Here is a 23,424-nt window from a genome sequence, read left to right as displayed (position 1 = left end):
TGCTATTTTGCCATAGCTTGGATCATGGAGTATTTATTGAAACTGTGGTGGCTAGAGTAATTCAGAAAGCGCCTCTCACAGACTAGAGGTGCCTACAGCAAACTTGTTCTTTTTGATGAAGTATGCAACTACTGGCCATTACTCACATCTTCTCAGTTTGCAGGCAGAAATACCTGCTGAGAAATCATTCAATGTCTTATTTTTCATAACAGTGAGTGAAATTTTCTTCCTGTAAAATACGTATATCTTTAGGGAGCTATCTGAATTATTGTGTTTGTCTATATAACTTATCTATATGGTGCAGATATTTGTATACTTACAATTAAGGCTTGTTCATACATATTGGCAAAATCCTCAACAGCAAGACGCAGTTTATTCTCATCTATTGCTTCTTGCTGGGAGCAGAGGTACTCATACCCTGTATGTGTATATTATGTGTATATTATGTATCAGACACCAACCTCCAGACCAGTAGTTTTTCATCCCGAATTTGAAGTTAGAAAGTTCATGTGGCTCATGCAATTTCTGCAGTAAGATAAGTAAATTAGTATGATACTGAAAGATCTAGAAATGCCTTTGACTGTCTGCAGTCTGCATTAAGTAACATACATGTTGGGATTTCCATGACTAAGCAGAGATGTCCACACATGAGCTACTCATCTGGAGAGCCTTTATATTCAATGGAGTTATCGTCAATATAGTGAGTAGACGTTAGGCTGTGATTTGTCTCATCCTAATCCTAACAGGAACTCTTACTTTTGGTCAGACAATTCATAGATAATCAGTGAGTAAAAATGGGAGAATGTGTATTTACTTATAGGCATTACTCAGGCACTCACCACCCAGACAACTCATGAACAAGCCAGGAAACAACCTGAGGCGTTCACATTCACAGAATCATCCAGGTTGGAAAGGACCTTGAAGATCATCCAGTCCAACCATTAACCTAACACTGACAGTTCACAACTACACCACATCCCTAAGCGCTATGTCGACCCTACTGTTAAACATTCCTAGAAACCTTTTCAGAAAAATTATCAAATATTTTTTTAAAAAGAAACTTTTAAAACTTCTTATGAAAACTTGCATTTCATATGACAAGTGTATGAATAAAGAATATGAAAACTTGCATTTCATATGACAAGTGTATGAATAAAGAACAGCACAAGAGTGGTGTTTTTTCTCTTGATAAACATTTGTCACCTTGTGTTGTAGGAAGATTATTGAAATGTAAATGGAAATGTCTAAAATATCTGAATACTTCTTCTTTATTGTTAGGGTGAAAGAGGAGAACCTGGACAAAAAGGGGAAGCTGGAATCCCAGTAAGTCAAGTGAAGAAGAACAAAGACAAATAATAATATTGGAGTTACTACTGAAGGTGCATTCTTCATTGAAATGATGCAATATAGATATGGAACAACATAAGCAGAGACACTAGCTCTGATGCTTTAGAAAAACTGAACAACATGACATGTAATAACTCTACAGTGCCATCAGTTGTTCTCTTACTGGTTTACCAAAATAAGATTTTCCCTGATACACTTTTTAATTTTAGCTTTAACTATTAATAAATCTCTTTACTGTTGCTGATCTTTGAAAATTCCACTAAATTTCATTAAATAAGTATATATGGAAATTTTCTCAATCCTTTTCAGTCTACTCTCCATCACATACAGACTTTTGGTCTCACTGGTCATTAAGTCTGTCGAGTAATTACTGGACAGTGATCCCATGTGTTGCTGTATCATTTAGAGCTGTCAACCAGGCTTGACTGAATGTGGTTTAGTTAACTCACAGGCAACCTCTAGACTGTCTAAATAGCTTTGCCATTGAGTGGTTCCTTTTTACTTCCCAGAGTCATTTAAAATACAGTCTTTACCAATTAGGGATGCGTCACTGAGCATTTTGTAGAGTTTTATTTTGTCAGATGGTCTGCTCAGCTTCTCCACAAGGTTGTGGGAGAAGGTCGCAGTGTGAGAGCCCTGATGCTTTCCGTGTGCAGTTGCTAGCCAGTCTTCAGCTGTTGATCAGATTTTACACATGTAGAATTTTCTTGACTGCTTTAGGAAAACTGTAGATTTTATGCTGATGTAGCAAAAGGGGATATGTGTTTCTCCCTTCTGTTTTTTTTATAGTAGGATAGATAGCAGTATGCCCGTGTTTGCCAAATAGTTCTCTGAAGCTGCAGTTTGGGCATAAGCTGAGTTGCTTAATTGGTTGTATAGCTGAACAATTGCTTTGGCTCTTCTTCAGAGTTGCAGCCACAGAAGAAATAATGAAGGAGGAGATGATAGGAGGGAAACCCTGTCCTCTCCCTAATGGCCTGGTCCTGCTATTGTAATGAAGCAAACATGTTACACTTAATTTTAAGGACTACAGTTCTTTCACATGCAGCTATTATTAGATACTCCATGTGTTACAATGATGTTTTCTTCCTGTTCAGCTTCCAGAAAACAGTGCTACAATTTTTTTGCACATAATGAAGAAATATGTTGAACTGACTTGTAATGTTTCCTAGGGTGTACTTCTCTATGCTCCTGAAAAAGGTGAAGAAGGGGTAATGGGCTTCCCAGGACAGAGGGTGAGTCACTCATTAAAGGTAAAATTCACTCAGATGAACATGCAAATCCAACCTGAGAATTTGCCTTCAGGAACAAAACACAGATTAGCAAATTATAGAAATTATAGTTCTTCAGCCCACCAGGCTGTGGCCAGCTCTAAACTGCCTGATACAGGAAAGCGAAAAGGCCATTTTGAAATGTCAGTGGGAGCAGGGCCCCACAGGACTCACAGATACCACTGTACCATCATTGGGAAGCCTTGTGCATCTCTTACCTGTCCTGGTCCTCAACACAGATGTATTTCACTGTTTCCATCTTAGCTCTCTTCAGACCATGATTAACAAATATGAATTTGGCTTCAGTTACTTGTGACACCCCACCCCACCCCACCCCCCCAGAAAAAGCTAATTTAAATACTACTACCTTGTAGCATCTGTGGATGGGGTTTTTTGGGCAGTGTTTTGAAAGTGCTTTAACAGAGTGAGAACAGTACTCAGCATACATTTACAAAAAAATCTCAGCCATCTTTAAAATCTTCATGGTCAGTTTACAATGTATTGGTTAAGAGAGAAAAATCAAACACCAGATTAGATTTCATATGTTTGCAGCATACATGAATTTAATTGAAAAAGTATCTGAACTCTGAGTGTTAGTGTTAGAGTTTCAAGATGTCAGGTTTATTTTATCTAAGAAATAATAATGGTTCTTAACTATTAGATGTTAGGATGTCACTTTATTTTGATAATTTTATTGTTTAATTTGATTATTCATAGGGACTGCCTGGCATCAATGGTTTTCCAGGACTCAGTGGAGAAAGAGTGAGTATTTCATACAAGACTGTTGTTTCTAACACATATGTAGACAATCTGTCTGAAAAGTAAACTGTAGAGGACAAATTCTGCCTGTAATTACACCAGCTGTATTCTAACAAATATCATCTGGATTCATCCATCATTGGAATTTGGGGTCAGTTATTTTTCTCATCAGTGAGAAAAAAAAATAGCCCTATAATTAAAGTCTGTTTTGCTTAAAACATGAGCATGTTTTAAGAGCACTGTGGGGCGGTGTCATTTTCATTGTTCCCATTACGGCAACCATGATTTCTGTAATTTTCTTCCTACATGCTCACTTTTTTGAATAGCTTTCTGCAGATGTGGTTGAGATGTATGGTTATCTTGAATATCACAAAAGAAGAAGAAGAGAAGGAAACTGATAAATATACCAGTTAAATCTCTGTCCCCATGGAAACACACCCAAATATTTAAAATGGCATTCTGTTGGACAGAGAAGAGCTCATACTTTCTGTTTGGTCTCAGAAAAACACTTCTTCAGTCAGCATTAGAAATCACTTCCATGAGGTATTCAAATAGCTGTGGGATGCATGACTTCTCCATGCTTCTCCATCCTTAGCTGCTTAAGGATTTGTCCTGCCACCAAGGCATAACAATAATAACATAAAACACATGGTACATGAAAGTACATAAAATACGAAAAATAACATTTGCACAGCTATTCAGTCCGATCACAAAATCTGGTGGTGTGGAAGGGAATATGCTATCAGTGATATGCACATGGAGAGGCTGATGCAAAACCCATTAAAGCCCACTGGCTGACCTTAACATAGGTTCATGCTCCAGTCAGAAATGGTCTGTGGCTTCCCCTTACTGAGGGCGAATCTTGGCAACAATTTTAGTGGAAGGTACATTGGTTTGGATGGAACATCATTGTATAATGTGTGTGTGAGAGGGGACACACACTACTCAATGTGCTGTTCACAAAGACCGCTTTTGAGTGGTTTGATTTTTAAGAAAGAAGGAAGGATGCTTAAGTCCTATCTGCACACAGATGAAGTCCCAGTTAATTAGGAAGCTGCTGGCTTCACTTTTAGACCACCAGCTCCACCTAGTGTAAAGAGGTTTTACACCTAATACTCACAAGGCTCCTTTTCTGATGGTGTGATGTACAGTTGCCATTATGGAAAGGTCTCTGAAACGTGCAGTCCAGCTTGTGGCATCTTGCTGAGAGCTGTGATATTTGTAGTGCTTCAAAACTGCGTAAGTGACTTACAGAGCTGGTTATTAGCATTCAAGTTCTGTGTAGGAGTTGTACCCACTGTGAAACTCGGGAGATGCTGAATTTAAAAAAAGCTAGCTAATAATTTAACTAGGGTGAATTATACAAATCTACTGATTTCAGTGAAGCTCTATTAATCGATATCAGCTGATGATCTGACCAGTGTTTTCTACTAAAAGCTCACCTTTTTAACACTAGTCTTTTTCTGGAGTACATATGAACATTTTCTATAGAAAACAAAAGTTGTCAAGGAGCTGAGTAAAGAACACAAAAAAGATCATCTCTTCTGTATCAGCATCACTGAAATCTGCACTTTGGTCTGTGCACCCCCAGCAGCTGAAATACGCTCTCATGTGGTAGGATGTATCCACGTGTTTTAGATTGCAAACCTTTAAAAGAACGAAGTGGCCAGGACCTTAAATATTATAACATTTGGTGGGGTAGGGATGGAAAGTTTTCTCTGGGATATGACATGCCTGGAGGTGGGAGAGTTGGATGGAAGGCATCTTCAGGGCTGGTCCTGAGTTCTTGTCATTGAGCCAGTGAGCACCTTTTTGGCCAAACTGGCTCCAGCCACCTGGAAGACAGCAAAAAGGACCTGTGCACTTCAGTGCTATTTTGCTGCTTGCTGTTTGCATTCCAGTGAAAATATTTCCACTCATAACGAATTAGACTCGTTCAGTCTTCTTGCAGCAGGTTGGTGTGCTTTGGCTGCCTGGCCCATGTGTCTCAGGGCCAACTGACATGGAGGAGATCCCCTTTCTCCTCCCGTATCCTGCAGCCTCCATGGGATGGTGTGAATGTAGGTGCTTCTTCCATCCACACCACTGCCAGGGGTAACAGAGCCTGCACCATGGCAGGTCTCTCTGGCCTTTGACAGGAGTTAGGCTTGGTCCAAGAGATGGAACATCAATACATGAGGAAACTTAATGGTATTACCCTAATTACTACACCCCAGGGAGACAAACTGCTCAGCTCTGTTGCATAGTTTTCACACTAACATTGGAGGAAGCCAGCTGCTACAGACCAAATAATTTTCTTCTCTCTGATAAAGGAAAAGTCATCCATTTTCATGTGTATTACAGGGTTTTCCAGGATTTGATGGTCCACCAGGTGGCTATGGTCCTAGGGGAAGCAAGGTACTGCTTTCTTTCATTTGCTGAAAGCAATAAACCAGATGTTATTTTGCTTTCTTTTCTGTCATGTAATAACAACGTTGTTTGTCATCATTGTAGAATCAGTTATGTGGTTTGTTAACTTGAAATCTCTGAGATTTCTTAAAAATTACGTCACTGCTTTTGCAAGTTTGTTTCTTTGTGTTCCGTGGGCTTATCTTTCCATTCTAAAATAAATTCTGTAGAATAATGTGCTTATATGTGATACTTCAACTTCTGTTAACAGGGAGAGCCGGGAGAGATCGGTCCTCCAGGACCAGTTTCCTATTTTCCTTCCCACATCCCAAGGAAAGGTATGTCGTCTTTGCTTAGATTGCTCATTTTAGCTGCGTTTTACTACCTTCTACATAGATCAAAAGCATGAAATTCTGAGAATTCAACTCCTTAAAAAACTGTGGTTTGCTAAACTGTTCCAGAAGGTATAATTGCCTTCTTAAAGAGTGCCCTGATCACATTTTGCAGGCAGATGGCTTCTTTGTCTCTCCTGCTGAAGATGGATTGCTATACAAAAGGCATTCATGCATTCCTATGTCCACAGAGAAGAAACAAGCAAGAAAGCGTGTGACTTTGTTGTCCAGTGAAAGGAAGAATGGGAGAGTCTGTCTTCTGCATCCTATTTCAGAGACTCTGAGTAAAGAGCAGCAATGGCAGCACAGCAGAGACCGTTCTTATAATCTAATATTTAGAAAGGAAAAATAAAAAACCCACATTAAAAAAGGAATAGAAGAGGATTTTTTTTTCCTTTTTTAGATTGATAAATTTCCTTTGTGATCTTTTCACTAGGCTTGTAGCACCCACTGTCAGCAGTCCTGCAGAGCTGTGGTGGCTCTGGCTGGCCAGACTAGAAACACATAGAAGGTGATATCAGGTTGCCAAGGCCAAAACTATTCCAGGGAAGGTGCCAGCAAACAAGGATGATCACATGCCATTGCTCCAGCCTGTGTTCTCATACCATTGAGTTTACTAGTCTTGTTGAAAGCCAGAGAGTCTAACAATGAACAGTTTGGTTGGGCCTCTTGCCCCCCAGAGAAAGGGGGCAAGAGGCCCAACACATTCTTCAAATCACCCGAATAACCTGCCAGGCTTTTAGGAACAGGAGACTGTGTAGAGAGAGGAGGAAGCAGATAGGGGGCTGGACACACCATATGTCCTCTAGTATCGTTGACCTTCAACAAGAGCATGATACTTTCTGCAGGCAATAGCTGGGCCCAGGCAAATGCTTTTGGTACTGGGGAGCAGAGGACAGTTCACATATCATACATCTGTCATAATGGCAACTTCTTGTAGGAAAAGGAGGGACTCTTCTCAGAGAGCTGGTCTTCTGTGTTTCGCAGGAGCAATGTAGCTCTAGCAGCCTATTAGTAAGAGCTGAGAGATACTCTCTTTCTTCCTGGGCTTAGTGGCCCCACACCATTCCTGTCACAGGCCATGCTTGGGCTTTACAGAAATCTTTGTTTCTTTATTCAGACCGAAGCAGCATGAGGTTTTTGCATTTCTAAAGCTACCTTTAAGAAACAATTGTAAATTCTAATATTCTAAAGCCCTTGAAGTTTCTAATTTTTACTTTTTAAGAATTGAGCAATCTGCAGTGTATCACAAGTCAGCATTTATGCGTTACAAACAGCATCACACTAACATGTTTTGTGGAACTGGGGATGTCTTTCAGGTGCAAGAGGTGATCCAGGCTTTCCAGGTGTTTCTGGACTACAGGGAGACCCAGGAGAGGAGGGAGATCGTGGGCTGCCTGGTCTTCCTGGATTCTCTGATGGTAATATCCCAGCAACACATGTTCCAACAGCTTAACTTCATAGTGAGTTTTAACTGATACAGGGTCAGGGTAGGGGAAATACATGTGCAGACTGTGGAACATGCAGTGCAGAGTGGTAGATAACTAATTGCGGGGGAAAAAAACTGACAGGAGCATTTTCCTTTGGCCTCTATGGGGCTGTGGCAAAACAACTGAAATAGAGGTAATCACAGAGCCTTGCTTCAGTAACTGCTGTTGATTTGCTCAAGTGAAAAGCGCAGTTACCATTTTTGCTCTATGCTAAATATCTCCATTTTTCCTTGCATGCTAGATGCAGTTGTGTGAACTTTCCCTTCTGCTACATTACAGCTCTTTGAGCAGTGTTGTTAAGAAATTGTTCTGAAATTCTTCCCTGGTTCTGTTTCAGCGGATGGGGATAAGCCAGGCTTACCTGGAGAAATAGGACCAAAAGGCGAAAAAGGTGAATTAGGATCTCCTGCTTATCAGGTGGGCCCGCCTGGGTTTCCGGGTAAGCACGGCACACCAGGACTCCGTGGTCCACCTGGTCCCACTGGATCCCCTGGTAAGTACATGAGGAGAAATGATGAGAACTCACAGGAACATCTTTGCTTATTTTAAAGATAGCTGTTGGCAGAGCAGAGTGAGAAAGTAGATTGAGGGAATGAAACTAAATGGGTGGCAGGGAGGATACACGGTGGAGAAGTGTTGTATGTTCATCAAGGAAGGAAAGGTTTGCCTGGTTTTTAGACATTCCTGCCAACATTTGAAAGAAAAGAAGGTCTCTTTTTGGGCCGGGGAGGGATATGAATGTCAAGAAGTATGTGAGGGAGCTGGATTTCTTCCTTAGCATGGAGAAGAGAAAGCTAAGTGGAATCTTAGTGCTATCTTCCCTTACCTCTTGGGAGGTCATAGAGAAAATGGAACCAGATGCTTCACTAGGGAGCACAGCAACAGGGGCAAAAAGCACTGGTCACAAGCTGCAACAGAGGAAGTTCTGCTTAGATATTAGGAAAACCTTTTTCACCATGAGGGAGGTCAGATACTGGAACAGGTTGCCCAGAGAGCTTGTAGATTCTCCATCTTTGAAGATATTCAATACTCAGCTGGACAAGGCCCTGAGCAACTTGCTGTAACTTTGAGGTTGGCCCGGCTTTGAGCAGAGGGTTGTACCAGGTGGCCTCCAGAGGCCACTCTGACTGAGGTTGTGCTGTGCCTCTGTAAAAAGCACCACACTGCAGTGCAAGAGCAGGAGTGGAGAAAAGGATATGCAGGAGGTGATCCAGAACAGGTGATCTGTGGTACTGCAAAGTAGGTTGTGCTGAGAGAGAGGAGCAAAGGCATTCAGGGTGAGAGAGAGTAAACAATGGCAAGGATCATCTGCCACAGCAGAAGGAAGTTACTGAGAACAGGTGTGGGAAGCTGTGAGAAGCGGGGAAAGAGGAAGAGGGCAGGGGGTAGGTAACAACAGGCTGGGTTAGATAGTAAATGACATTAGGGGAAACAGAAAAGGGCAAATGTAGTGCAGCTCAAAGGAATAGGGAGGAAAGAGAAGAAAAGTGAATCTACAGAAGATTAATTTATATTTTTATTTAATTAAACTTTTAGGTTCTCTCTTTGGATTAAAAGGACAGGAAGGGGCCCCAGGTAGATCTGGCATTCAAGGTTTCCCTGGGCCAAGAGGACGAAAAGGACCTAAAGGTAGGTTATAACAGAAAACGCGATAGATAACCTGCTGTTATGCATTGTGTAAAGCTCCCGTTGTATTCAGCCTGAGTTTCTTGAACTATGACATGCTCGGGGACTGATGAATTTGATCTGGGGCTAACACAACAAGGAAACATTGTGTCAGTTTCTTGTAAGGAAAAGAAAAAGTACTTTTCTCAAGTATTTGAGAAACTACTCAAGTATTCTCAAGTCTATATATAAAATGGATACAGCTGAACATCTATTTGTTATGACAGAGCATTCTTTCTTTTCTTTTCAATCCTTTCCTTAGGCGAAGAAGGGGATTGCAGTAAATGCCTTTTGGGTGATGAAATCAGAAGGGGCTCTACTGGCCCTCCTGGCCCTCCTGGCTTTCCAGGAACCCCTGGCCAGACTGGTAGGAAAGGAGAACCTGGTGATCAAGGACCACATGGTATTCCTGGCTACCCTGGAGCAAAAGTGAGATACTTGTTTCTTTATTGCATATTTTTATATGCCTACTAGAAAAAAATCCAAGCTATTCTCCATGGAAAATGATGAAACATACCATTTCTTTCCTTCTCTGCCACTTGAATAGCATTCAGCTTGCTATCTACAAAATACTGAAAGCCAAAAGTTGCTAGGATGGAGGTGAAAATAGGATGTTTTGGGAAGAGTGAAAGATTTCCACATAATCTGAAGTCCACTTTCTGTTTAAACAAAACTCTTTGAGCAGAACCCTTTCAAGCAGCTGTAGTACTGAGTATGATCTGACCATCTAGAAGGGTAACAATTCCAGTAGTAACTTAAGATTGTTGCTAATAAGATGCGTATGTCAAACTGATGAAATGTAAGGTTCTTGTTTACAATACATTAAGTCTGCCTAAAACCCACCATGCAATAACCCTGAGAAAAGGGCTTTGCTTATAATTGCCTGCTTGTTATTTACACTTAAAGGTGCTGTACTGTGTGGTATGCCAACCGCATCATGGTTCCTCACAGTCAGAACTGACTTCAGGAAATCGCATCTCTCAGGATTTTACATTAAAATTTTTGTAAAGCTGACCCAAAACTGATTTTGTTTATGCAAAGATGTCAGAGCAAACCTAATGTTTTCAGTTAGTGCTTTGGGCTCTTCTGAACATCAAAAAACCAAACTCAAACTAGTTTAAGTTTGGCATTTTTCAAAATTAAAATAAAATAAACTTTGACTTGATTGTGGCTGTCAAAAAAAGGTAGAAAAAATAGATTTTTTTTTTTTTGCTGAAAATTCAAAGTGCTTTTATGAAAAGTTGTTCTTTCTAGAAGTCATGAAAAAATTGATAGAAATATTTTCCAAAAGTTGTGTTGAAACTTCAGTTAAAATTTTGCAAGTTCTGCAAGGCTTTTTGCTTTTGAAATGAAGAATTTCAGTATCTTCATCCCAAAATTTAAGCTACTGTAGAACAGAAAGTAGTATAGACATATACCGACATAGCATAGCATAGCAAGATATCACTCAGCAGCAAAGCCCTGACTTTATCTCAGCTTTTGGTCTGCAATGAATTCAAAGTGAAACAATTTAGCTTAAATATTCTTGGTCCATATTCTCAGGTAGAAGTGACTCCATAATAATGTTCAACAATTTACATATACAGACAATAAATATGCTTAATCTAGATCAGATCTATATCAATTTAATGAAAATAAAAATTTATCCCAAGCAATGGGTATTTTTTTCTGTGGAGAAAGAGAAATTACAAGCAGCTGTAAAACATTTTGAAAACCTCTGTGATAAATTGCATTATACACAACATCGAAACCTTGAAAACAAAAAAATAGCAATGTGAACATCATACTATTAATGCAGCATTACTGCTGATGATTTGTGCAGTTACATAGTCAGTGAAATAATTCAGCATTATATTAAGTTCCTGAGATTTCTTTTGGCCTGCAAAAAGCAATGTCCAAAAGAAACATCTTTACTGTCGTGTAAAGATGTGGCTTCAATGACTATTAAAATGCAGTTTGCAAATATAGCCCAGGTAAAGCAGGATCCTTATACTCAAATCTGATCTCCCTCTTTAGACTTAGAGAAGTGTGAACCTGTATTTTTCAGATGACCTGCAGCTGAGAGTTTCCACACATGCTTTTCACCCAAGAAAATCTTGGACAATGTCAATAAAAGGTGGTAATGCAAAAGACACCCTTTTAAATAATGTATGACACATTTAAACAAAAACTAAATGCATCAGGTACATCCCTTTTGTTCAGTGTCTGCCCTGGAATTCCATAAGAGGAGGCCAGGGAAAACCTAATATGTGACTTATATTTTAGTGAGCATGAATGTAATAATTCAGAACTAAAGCTAACTGTCAATGGTAAATGAGTTTGTAACATCTGGCCTTGACACCTACCATGGGTTTTGTCCTGTGCTTGAAAGGTTCTTGGCCAGAAGCTAGCAGTAACACTTTGAGATGGGCTGTTCAGGAGGAGGATTCTGCATTATGCCAAGGGATTGAGAATGGCAGAGACTGGTCTTTAGCTTCACCACAGTTTGTCTTTGCAAGAGAGGAAATCTCCCTTCTTGTATGTTTTCAAAGCTTGACTAGGCAAGGCCCTGAGCAGCCTGCTCTAGCTCCAAGTGCTGAGTTGGACCAGGGAACTCCAGCTCTCCCTTCTAACCAAATCCTTTCCCAGAGGTCTGCGGTTTGGGTCACTTAATCACTCTGTGCCCAAGTTCTTGTCTCTGGTAAAGGAAGACAGGGTTACTTTTCAGCCTCACAAAGGTGTTGTGAATCACAATCCACTGCCAGCTATGAAGCTGTCCTCTTTTGTAGTGGTGGGCAGGAGGAATTGCAGGTCAATATAACCCTGAGTATTGTTTCCATGGTGCTGGAGAGTTGCTTACAGCATTTTCTTTAGTGGCTAGCACTGAGGAATTTAACATGTTTTCTCCAATGCAGTTCTGCAGCTGTAGTTGTTTGCAGGACTCTAGCTAGCTCCTGGAAGGCCACAGCTCTCCCGATGCCATCCTCATGCAGAAGATCCCCTACCATGCCACATAGACCTTGGTCCTAGTTGGAGCATATTAATAAAGATTCAGGCACAAAAATGGGATTACTAAAAAGGAAATCATTCACAGAAAGCAATGGGAAAGCGGTAAAATTTAAGGAGTTGTGGGTGGTTTTGGTTTTTTTTAAGCAGCATAGTGGAAATGCAAATCTTGATACTTAAGTGGTTCTGTTTCTTTTTTTCTTTTTTTCAATATATGTAACACCAGGGATTTTCGGGTCAAGACGGATTTCCTGGACCAAAAGGAGAAAAGGGAGATTCTTTACACATAACTACTAAAGGTAGAGTAAAAATTCATATTGTATATTTTGCTATTATTGATACATTTCATGGGAGATTGGTCTCACAATGAAAGGTCTTCTTTAGGCACCAAAGGAATTCGAGGAGATCCAGGACTGCCTGGTATCAGAGGTGAAGATGGCTTCCCAGGCAGAGATGGGTTAGATGGTTTACCAGGACAGCCTGGCCTTCCAGTAAGTAGCAAATAAAGCTAAATCATTTTCACCAATACTAAATTGATAATGCATTTAATTTGGAGGGGTTATGATCACCAGGCTATCCTTCTATCACAGATAAAGATGCACAACTAGACTGGCTTTACTGGTTACTGATATATTAAACATCAAGTTTACTCTCAGGGTTTTTAGAACAATCTTTCACTTTTATTTCTATTTTATTTAAACAACTAATAGTGTATAACCCATTTAGGCCACCTTGTTATTACTGGTTAGTTTGTGATAATTAGTGGTTTATTAGTGACTCATAGCATTGTCTAATAGAGATTCTGTGTGACTGAATTTCAGCAGCTTTTGTTACGACTGAATTAAAGCAAAATTTACGAGTTTTACATTCTCAAAACGTAGGTTCTGTCATCACATATATGCTTGATAGCACCTCACCTAACTAATAGTAGCCATCTAGAGGTTAGACATACAGTCTTTGTTTTTTAAGCTCATTCTGTAGGCAAAAGAAAAAACTAAATACCTTGCAAGAGGAATTCATCTCACCCATCATAAATGCTGTTTTGGACCACTGAGATGCTCTTACATCATATTTGAAGATGAGTCAGAGCCATATCGTCCAATCTGGACCACAGTGCTTTTTACTACCAGTAAAGATGGTACTTTATATTACTTCTGAGGATGGAAACGTTTTCTAGTGATGTTTGTGAATGTTGGTTCAATAATGTAGAAATACCTTTAGAGGAGCAGACAAAGAAAAAATCTGCCTATTTGGATGCAATTTTTCTTTCAGCTTTTCTTAAGGTCTCAGAAGTAAATGCCACACCAGAACATCTCTATGTTGTCTCTATGATGCACGTGGTTTCCCCAAAACCTGCTTGCAGCTTTTCAGAAAGGGCAGTAAGCCTCTCCACAGATGTGAGAGATTGTGATTCATATTGTTCAAGTGCCGTTCATGGGATGACATTTTTATGGGAATGCTCACTTTAATAGTGCTCCCCTCATTCCTTTTGTGCCATAAGGTCTAAATTAAAGTCAGATTATTTCAAATATATTTTATTTGCAATGTTGATTTCAAGAGCTCGGCTGCAACACCTGAGGAATTACTGCCTATAAGATGTCATGCATGAGAGTAGTTCAGCTGTTTGACTTTTGTTTGTTTCTCAGCAAAGCCAGGAGTAATCACCTCCATTCACTTCCCGCAGGGTGATGGTATCAGAGGTTTCCCCGGTGATCCTGGTTATCCAGGTGAATTAGGACCAAAGGGCTTTCCAGGAGAAGCAGGCCTGCCGGGTGAAGGATTTCCTGGTCCAAAAGGGTACCCAGGTCCTCCAGGTGACCACGGACAAGATGGAAACCCAGGGCCTCCAGGTCTGCCTGGTCTGCCAGGAGAGCCTGGCCAGTTAGGTAAGAGACCTCACTCTGTCTTATATCAAAGCCATGGGAGATCATTACTGAATTGCATCTGTACGGCACACTGTTGAAAAGGTAGCATTTGGTGGGGGGTTACGTGGGTAAAAAGAGATTGCTTGTATTAGTTGTCCAGAAATCTTAAAGAAGGAAATACGTCAGAAGTCCCAGTAGTTTCATGTCAGGTATTATTGAAATAGCATGAATGAATGTGTTAGTGCCAGCAAATAACATCTTTCAGGTTTCAAGCAGTTGGAGGCAATGAAACAATGTCCTGCCACTGGAGTACTCACAGGTGGTTTTCTCTGGTCTTCCCCATCCAACATAATCTTTTAACTGACCAGAGAAGAACATGTGTCCATCCTTCAGAGCTCTTCATAGTATCTCTGCAGCTTTCCAAATCCCTTCCAGCATAAGAATGCCAGGGCTATATTCACAAGAGCTCAGGCTCAGAGTTTTATTGCTTGACTTCGAGATGCCTGGTAGAATATTCAAGCCAGAGCAGGCACCTGCTAACCCTACACAGTGCATGGGGCACAAAGCCTCCTAACTCTGACAGGGTTAGGTTTCAGGCCTGGATCTAATTAAGATATGGGTAGAGAGTTCCAGTATGTTATAGCAAATAGTTTGTGTTGTATGTATGCATAATACATAAGAGAGTAATACATAAGAGGTGTTGTAATAGACATTTTGGTTAGAATTGAGAGCATTTTATAATTTTTCTCTTTTAAATAATAACGGTCTTTTCCTATTCTTTGTTCATAGACTGTGGGCAGGTCACTGAAGACTTTTCTAGAGGAGACGGAACTGAGCCAATATGGTCAGGTACTGTACATACAAATGCCTTGAATATATTTTAATGTTTAGTCTTATGCTGCTCTTATGGCTTGATGCTTTCTTTCTGATGACTGCTTTGAATGCTCTTGATTGTAAACCATTTAAACTTCAGGTCACAAATAGCCATGCATATAGTGTATGTAGCTCTAAAATAATTTAGTCAAATTGAATGTATTTAAAATTATTGCAGTTTTAGCTCTAGAGTTCAGAAATTCTTTATTTCATTGCTTATGTTTATTGTGACAAAATAATGATTACCATGCAATCTATAACAACAGTCCCAGAAAGTAGGCACCCAAGAAACTGTAAGCAGCTTTTTTTTAAAGAAGAACTTTGAGTGAAGATTTTCAGTACAATTTGACATAAAAAAACCCTTCATTTGTACCAAAAATTCACTTGATTGCTTCAGGGAGGTAAATTTCCCACAGGGAAACAAAGTGTCTCTTTTATTCTGAAAAATACAGTCATCCATGAGGTTGGACTACCCTTCCCATGCCAGTCTAGCTGCAGCAGCCACTATAGCCCCTGTAAAACAGACAGAAGAGCAGCTCTTGGGATAGAGCTCAGCTTGAGTGCTCCCCTGGAAATGCCACCCATGACCAATTTATTTTTTAATAGAGAATAAAACTTTTTTTAAATTAAGGTTTTGCCTGTTAATTTCATTCACCTGCTTTAATGATAGTGTCTCAACTGCAGGCACAGAGCTGATGAGAGGCAGCATATGAGCACGTACGGTGCGACTAACCCTCTTTGTTTGCAGGCGCAGGCTGTGTGAGGCCACCAAAGGGATCCCAAGGCAGGCCAGGGCTGCCAGGAGCCACAGGTAACATTTTGCCTTCACCTTTGTTTCCCACATCCACTATGTTTTGAAGGAGATCTTGCCAGATCAATGCCTTAGCAGGCAGCAAGTTTTAGAAATGACGATGGAGGACAGTGCTAACTTGAAGCTGGCAGAGAGATCTAAGCAGCATGCAGCCTAGGTGGCTGCAGCACTCCTCAGCTAATTCTGTCTTTGCTAATGAGTGTCAGCCATGAAACAGAAGGCAGAAAGGACAGTCCATTTGTTATTCTCCACATGCAAGTGAGAGTATACAGAGAGAGTCTGCAAGTTTATTGGTAGAGAGTGTACTAAGGTCTCTCAGAGCTGGCTGGACACCTCACAAGGAAAATCCTGTCCTCTGAGAACAGGGTGATAAAAGGTTGCAATGAAGGACTGTGGAAGATCCTTCTTACTATTCCTCCTTGTGTGATATACAGAGCATCTTCAACAAGTGTGAGCCTAAAGCCTTTAATGCAGCTGGGTGCAATAGGCCACATTGTCTGATGCCATGCAGTTGTGCTGTCTGTAGCCACACTTGCCTTCCTTGCAGAGTTGGTCCACTCTAGCCCAGAGGGACCATCTGAGGGTTCCCCACCTCTTTCCAAAGGAAGAGGAGGTGGGGACAAGTTCTGAAGGACTGTGTGAGATGGAATTGGGTGTGCTGAGTGGTCATAATGATTGACCTTGAAGAGGGAACTCCAACCAGCCCTGGTAGTTACTGTAAGTTTACATACTCCCAGCCTAAGCAATAAAGCTGTTTTTCAGTAAATCCTTCTCATCAGCAGCTGGTAAAGGTACTGACAAAAACCATAACTAGGTCCTTCAGAGTTTGGGAAATGTAAAATTCCTGATGCACCCATTCCTGTGCCCCCTGTGCTTTAGCCCAGGTCAGGGATCTGGACTATAAATTTTAAGATCAAGCTTTTTTTTTTCCCAGCACAGGTTTTATTATGGCATGCATGGATTGATTTATCACAGATTAATGGATCTTAAAAGGAAACATTTTATGTATGTTGAAAAATGATGTGTATCTCTGACCTATGTTTCCTTAGTCCTAATGCCTTAGCTTGTTGTTAGGGTCAGTGCTTCTGAAAGATTTCTTTGCCATCTTTGTAATTTTTTTCTGAGTATGGTGATTTGTTTATTCTTCCATTCATATGAGCTTGAAGGTTTTTCTTTCAGCAAATACAGTCAGATTTAACTCCTAGCTGTAAGACTGCTGTAACAAGTGATACTGGTTTTGTGTGGTTTATGTTTTGTACTCATGTTTAGCTCTTTAACAGATAGTCTTTGTCAGCTTATATGTTTCAGTAATTTTAAGATTTGTTTTGCATCTCTTCCCTCCAAAAACTGGAAAAAGCCCCTTGCTGAGCCCAGTGCAGAGAGCTCTGTTCGTAAACACCTTTCAACCTGAGGCAGTTCTGGCTCTGGAAACCCAGGAGGAACAGGACACATTTTACAACTTTTCGCAGCTTCTTGTTGCCGTAGCTGTGTCAGTCTAGTTTCCTGGAGCATTGTTCCTACCCACGTTCTTCAGATTGACACAAAAGCAGCAACACCTTTACACTATTTTTATTGTCTGCTTAGAGTGACGTGGTTTTGTCCGCAAGATTTACCACCACCTTTTCAGCCAGGATGGAGCTCTGCTATAGACAATCAAGTCTCTTGGTGTCATAGGTGCTGATGGCACCCAGTATATCAAGCAAGGAGTCATCTTTATAGTCTCACACTCCGATGTCCTTGTGTTCCTTTGAAATTCCTGGCAATATACACAGCCCACCCTAAGTTACATCCTGGTTATTCAGTAGTCTCAAGACCTACGTGATCACTGTTGATAAAATGTTTAAGTTGTTCTCTGTTTCAAACATACAGCTAAAGCACTTGCAAACTAAACATTGGTCTAAAATAAAAAAATTTTCTTACTACTGCTTGGCACATGTTAACACCAGCTAACATCACATAATGAGTTACTGAAATATGTGGTAAACAGTGGTTGCATTTTCCTTCTGCCACCTTCTTTCTCTAACATGACTTTTTAATTAGTGCAATACTGAACAGAATGAAAGTAAGTCAGATATTACAGATTGGAAACAAGACCAAGATGCTGTTTGGGTAAGAGGCACATTAGAATTTTCCATTGAGACCTGAAAGCCTAGGATTTTTCCTTTTAATTGCTTTCTGAAAAGTTATTGTTCGTATAAGGGAGAGAACAATAGTCCTGTACGACACTGGGAAAATGCTATTCACACTGCATTGACTGTTTATGTGCACCTTATTTGTGGTCTCTTTAAAGGTTTCCTTCTCCCCTTCACAAACAACAGCTAAAACTGCAAAAAAAACATGGTTAAATAATGGAAATTCAAAAAACTAAAGTGGAAGAAAGTATCAAAATTCAAGTGATATTTTCCTTGGTTTGTCATAGTTAGAGGTGGAGAGAAACTTGCTTTCAGTGTAATAAATAAATTAGTTGTAATTCACGGTGATGCTAAGCAACAACACTTAAAATGTTAAAGCATGTTGTTGACCTTCAAGCCTGAGTTGGGAGCTTAAAGAATTTGAGGAGCTGGGGGAGTAGGGAAACAAAGCATTGCACAGGAATTATTTTCAAAGAACTTTACAAAAAAATCTTGATCTTGGAATACAGTGAATTAATGAGATTCATGTAATAAAGCTATTGCATGAAAATAAATAATATCATTTTATAAACCTAACAAAAGAATCCTACAAAATGCTTGCAGGCTTTGAGGTGTTAAGAAGCAGTAATATTTGCCCTTACCCAAATGTCAAATACTACACCACAAGGAAGCAAGGTCTCATTTTACCTGTCAGAAGATAACTCAGTATGAACATGAGTTCAGTGCCAGAGGAACGTTTTTTCAGGGCACAGCCCTTCTTTTACTACCGAAACTATAGACCTGTACTGTTACAAATATAGTAAGTAGGCTAGTTCATTTGTATCCAGTTTCTAGGATGATTAGATCTAACCTGTAGCCTTACATTTCTGTTTCATGGTTATCTAAACCAGTCTGCTCTTGTTCTGTGATCAGTTTAGCAAGGAAAGGAAAAATTTGTTCCTCCTACAGCATCTCACTTGTGCCCATTTCTGTTGGGCATTCTTCGACATTGCCTTTTGACCTTAAGCTAAGAGTCTTAATTTAAAAAAATATTAAAATTCTCCAAGTCTGTGAGACTAATTATTTTCACCCTAGTAGTGTCCATATCATTAGACTTTAAATCAGATTAATCCATGTTTGCAAGAGCCCTTAACCTAGATTTTTGGTCCATGTCTTGGGATCTTGAATACTGCTAAAGAGCTACAGTATAGTCTCATTAAATTTAAAAAAAAAAAAAGTTTCCTCTTTGCATCTGGAAACACATCATGATGATATTTACCACTACCTTTTCGTACATTATATGCACATTTCTGTTTTGTTTGTTCAGATCACTCTTTCTTTCTTTCTTTTATATAATTTAGGTGCAAAAGGTGCAAGAGGATTCCCAGGTGATCCGGGTCCAGTGGGATACCCAGGGCTAAATGGTACACGAGGTGATCCAGGTCGGGAAGGATTCCCAGGTCCTCCAGGTATATTGAAATAATTACTCTTTCTTTATATAATTTTGACCTCTTTACTGCAGTCACTGAAACACAAAAACTTGATTCCAGATACATTTTCACTTATCTTCCCTTCCACATTCAAATGATAAACTATTATACAAAACTGTAACTTTTCCAATCCAAAAGGATTTTCTGCAGCTTCTATAATGATGAAAAGTAACATAGATGCCAGCCTTTTAAAATCTTCTTTATAGGCAACATTATGTGACAGTAAAAATTTATGAAGTTCACATAGAAATAAAGAAATTCAATAACAAGATATTTCAGATTCCACATGGAATATACTCAGAACAGTGATGCAGAAAGGAAGAAAATACTAATACTAGTATTTCTATTTAACTCTTTCCAGCATATGTATATATTATACTGGACATATCAAAGGCGGAGTACTAGCTACTCACCTTGCCCGTAGGCAGCTGTGTTTCCAAACAGTGTTTGCAAGTGTTCAGTGCCTGTCATATTTTATGCTAGTCTGTAATAGATACAGGTTAAATCCCAGGGCTTCTGTATCTCTCCAGAGGTTCCAGGATGTCTGAGACACATCAGTTAATTGCATGTATAGTTGATCTGTTCATAGATAGTAAGTCAGATGAGCCTAAAATAGTGCCACTGCGCACACATATAAGCTGTAGAGTTCATGGATCATCAGTCAGTCCAGCAAAAGTTACTGCCAGAAACTACCACTTGTCTGTGGTTGACCAGGTTAATTTGGTCAGAGAAACAGGCACTGAGTTTTTTCTGTAGCACAGTTCAGAAGCCATTGATGCAACTGAATTTAGGAGCTCTTTAGAAATTCTCTGTCTGTTTTCCAAGTCTTAAATCCTCACACATACCAAAGTGCTGCAAACTTCCCTAAATCCAGTACCCACATACTGCTTCACCCTAAGGCAGCACACAACCTGAAAGTATTCTCTAGGCTCATCTACAGCATTTGTAGTAGCAAAAGAGAAGCCTAAAGAAGAGTTGATGCATGTTCTGGTCAACAGGCAAGGGATGCATCATAAAACATGGCTCTGTGCAGAGTAGGGCAGGACCACTGAACCTGTGTTTCCCCTGCTAAGCTCTGCAGAATGCTTTAAATGCTAAATTAGGGCTCCCGTACCATATGGCTCCCAGGCCACAGGGTGGTCAGCACTCAGACTAATTTTCTGCAGTCTTCCATACTGTCTTTCACCAGTGCTTGGACTTAACTTCCAGTCCAGGTCCAGTTTCCCAGTCTACAAGAAGCCTTTCCCCTGTCGTCTGTGGTAATGGGGGCTTGTGCCCTCCCAGTTATTCACCTACAGGGTGGGGTACAGGGACAGTGGTGCTCCTTCACCAAGAGCATGAAGCAATTGGCATTGGCCCCTTGAGATGTATGGGGAACAGCAACAGCAATGACCCTTCTGGGGAACTCCCCCAGGTCTTCCCAGTTTACTAATATGCATTCACTCATTTATTTTTTCAAATTTGACTCCTTGCTGCATATCAAACTAGGTTTTTGTGTACAGGAACTGTTTTTTGCCCTTACAGAATAAGATATTTATAAAATCCTGCAATAGTCGTGTCAAAATAGTTGCACAAAAGTAACTGTGCTTGGAGCTGTGGATCTTTTATCACCCAGGCACTAGGTATCCTGAAGGGTCATCTGTAAGTTCTGCCAATTTCCACATTTGGTCAAATGTTCTTATAAATGCTACATGGTTTAAAAACATTTATGTAATACTTTGTTTGATTCTACAGGTTTCTGCTAAGAACTAGGGGAAATTACAATAACATAAAAGGCATTATGATGGTGTATCTAGGATTTGAACTCCAACATTTGTAGTGAACCCTGTGATGCCTAGTCGCTATTTTATTTTACAGGTTTTACTGGGCCCAGGGGAGACAGGGGCCCGAACGGTCTACCTGGACTTCAGGGACACCCAGGCCTTACAGGAAAATCCGGTGCTCCGGGAGCGGCAGGACCGAAGGGCTTTCCTGGTGACATTTTAGGAGCAGCAGCAGGTTCCCGAGGGGATCTCGGGTTCCCCGGCTTCCCGGGGTTGAAAGGCACACCAGGAGATCAAGGAGTACCAGGAGTTAGAGGTAACAGCTACTTCAAGTGAAGAAATGTTTGAGTAAGAGTGTGATATAAATGTAGCCAAATTATGGAGATGTGAGAGTACTAAGATACTGTGTTAGGACACGTTGGAGGTATTGATGACCCCAGCAACAAATCCAGTGCCTGATGATCTCCCATGCCTTCCCCATCTACCTCAACTGTTACCAATATGTCTGGCTTCTCCAAACACCTTCTGGAGATCCACTGCTTATGACCAGCACTCCTTCACATTGCACTGCATTAAATCAGCTACAACAGGATACCAGAGAACCAGATTTTGCTCATCTTTGTTGTGTTCAGATGTACTGTTATTTTTTCCCACTGTAGTTAAGGGAGTGGTGATGTAGTTATTATCCTAATTTTCAGTTACAGACTGCTTAATACTGAGATTGTTTCCAGTGCCAGAAGAGGTTTGGATAATACACGGCTTTGCAGAATAGCACATTGCACTAGCACACAATCTGTACATTTTAACTAAGAGGAGATAGTGTTTAGTAAATGTTAATAAGCCATGTTACCTGGTCAGTCTTTGGGCACTCAGGAACAAGGAAAAGATAACATTCTATACTTATTCATAACTTAAGGGTGTTCATTTTATTTCATTATTTCACAGAGCTTAAAAAACATGCTAAACTCCCTATAGAAAACAGAAGAACAGAGTTTCTCTACAAAATCTGACTTTGTCACTCTAATTTCTGTGGAGAACTTTCAAAAGCATGTGTGGGAATTAAGCATCCACTTCTACACAGTTTCAGTAGCATTTGCACACATAGTTAAATTTAAGACTGCTGATTACCCCCTTGTCCTGTTGTGGAAGTGAAAAAGGAGTAGTAGTTGTGTGACTAGCTCAAAGCAAGGAGGTATATCACAGGAACCTGTTTTGGAGACTCTTCTCATTATTTTCAATACAAATAAAAAAAGAAAGGAAAAGCATCATCTTACGTGAGTTATTTGAAGTGAGGAGGTCTGGTTTGATATTCACTAGACCCCCAGAGTAAAAGAAAGGGATGAAAACAGCTCTGTGGCACTTGACAAGTTTGAGAGAAGGCAGAAAAGATCACTAACACCTCTGAAAAGGAGAAAAATTCAAGGTAAAACATGGATTGGAAAAGAAAAAAAATTGCGTGACTTTCTACCTTCTTTCTAAGCATTTCTGTAAACTGTTTTCAGTAATAACAAAAACTAAGTACAGTGAAAGAAAAGGCATTACTAGTTTGTCTGTTCTTGATTTATTTTACAGTTCTGACAGAATTGACCAAAGACATTAATTTTTGTATGAGTCATAATTAGTTTTATATGAAGTGGCTAGTAATTCCTTTATATCATCTATGCCACTTAAACTACTAGCCCCTCAGAATAGAGGGCTAAAGCCTGTATTCTGTTATGCAGAAAACTCACCTTATGTGACCTCAGTTATACACTTAACTACAGCCAAGCCAGTGGACCTACACTGAGGTAAAACCTGAATAAAGAGAAGCAGATCCACTTGGCCTGGATTTTAAGTGCCATATACTTTTGAGGCCTTGTACGCTGCTGCTTCTCCAATCTGAATGCAAAGCAGGCATTACCTTTTAAATCTTTGCTCTTACATCGTAGAGATGTAAATTTTCACCCAGGGCACTAAGTTGGGTAGAATCGGGGCCTTTTTGCTTAGGAATTTGTATGAACCTTATAAAAATGTCTTGTAATGACCTTACTTGAAAATTTCTGAACAACACAAAACCAGAACACACCATAACATGCCTTAAATGTTCCCATTCCTGCCTATCACATTTTAGAAAAGATACAGAGCATTATTTCAGTGGTTCAGTCAGCTGCTTGATTCAATTCTTACAAAGATGTATGTGATAAAGAGAGAAGATAAGAAATTACAGAATTTGGT

At 40.0% G+C, this 23,424-nt stretch overlaps 1 protein-coding gene across 2 annotated transcripts in view; it reads left to right on the top strand.

The window, feature by feature from the left end:
* COL4A2 (collagen type IV alpha 2 chain) overlaps nt 1-23,424 on the top strand; it is a 146,272-nt gene that overhangs the window by 102,287 nt on the left and 20,561 nt on the right. For both annotated transcript variants that reach the window (XM_074815315.1, XM_074815316.1), the window contains 16 exons: nt 1,279-1,323; nt 2,520-2,582; nt 3,336-3,380; nt 5,721-5,774; nt 6,037-6,103; nt 7,477-7,578; nt 7,985-8,140; nt 9,184-9,276; nt 9,575-9,741; nt 12,524-12,596; nt 12,682-12,788; nt 13,982-14,183; nt 14,952-15,011; nt 15,784-15,846; nt 19,319-19,426; nt 21,305-21,526. In XM_074815315.1, coding sequence (XP_074671416.1) covers nt 1,279-1,323; nt 2,520-2,582; nt 3,336-3,380; nt 5,721-5,774; nt 6,037-6,103; nt 7,477-7,578; nt 7,985-8,140; nt 9,184-9,276; nt 9,575-9,741; nt 12,524-12,596; nt 12,682-12,788; nt 13,982-14,183; nt 14,952-15,011; nt 15,784-15,846; nt 19,319-19,426; nt 21,305-21,526 — 1,627 coding nt within the window. The remainder of the gene's footprint in view (nt 1-1,278; nt 1,324-2,519; nt 2,583-3,335; nt 3,381-5,720; nt 5,775-6,036; nt 6,104-7,476; nt 7,579-7,984; nt 8,141-9,183; nt 9,277-9,574; nt 9,742-12,523; nt 12,597-12,681; nt 12,789-13,981; nt 14,184-14,951; nt 15,012-15,783; nt 15,847-19,318; nt 19,427-21,304; nt 21,527-23,424) is intronic.

The sequence above is a fragment of the Strix aluco genome, chromosome 2, assembly GCF_031877795.1.
Source record: "Strix aluco isolate bStrAlu1 chromosome 2, bStrAlu1.hap1, whole genome shotgun sequence".
NCBI classification, from domain to species: domain Eukaryota; kingdom Metazoa; phylum Chordata; class Aves; order Strigiformes; family Strigidae; genus Strix; species Strix aluco.
This window is presented reverse-complemented; position numbering and strand designations above follow the sequence as displayed.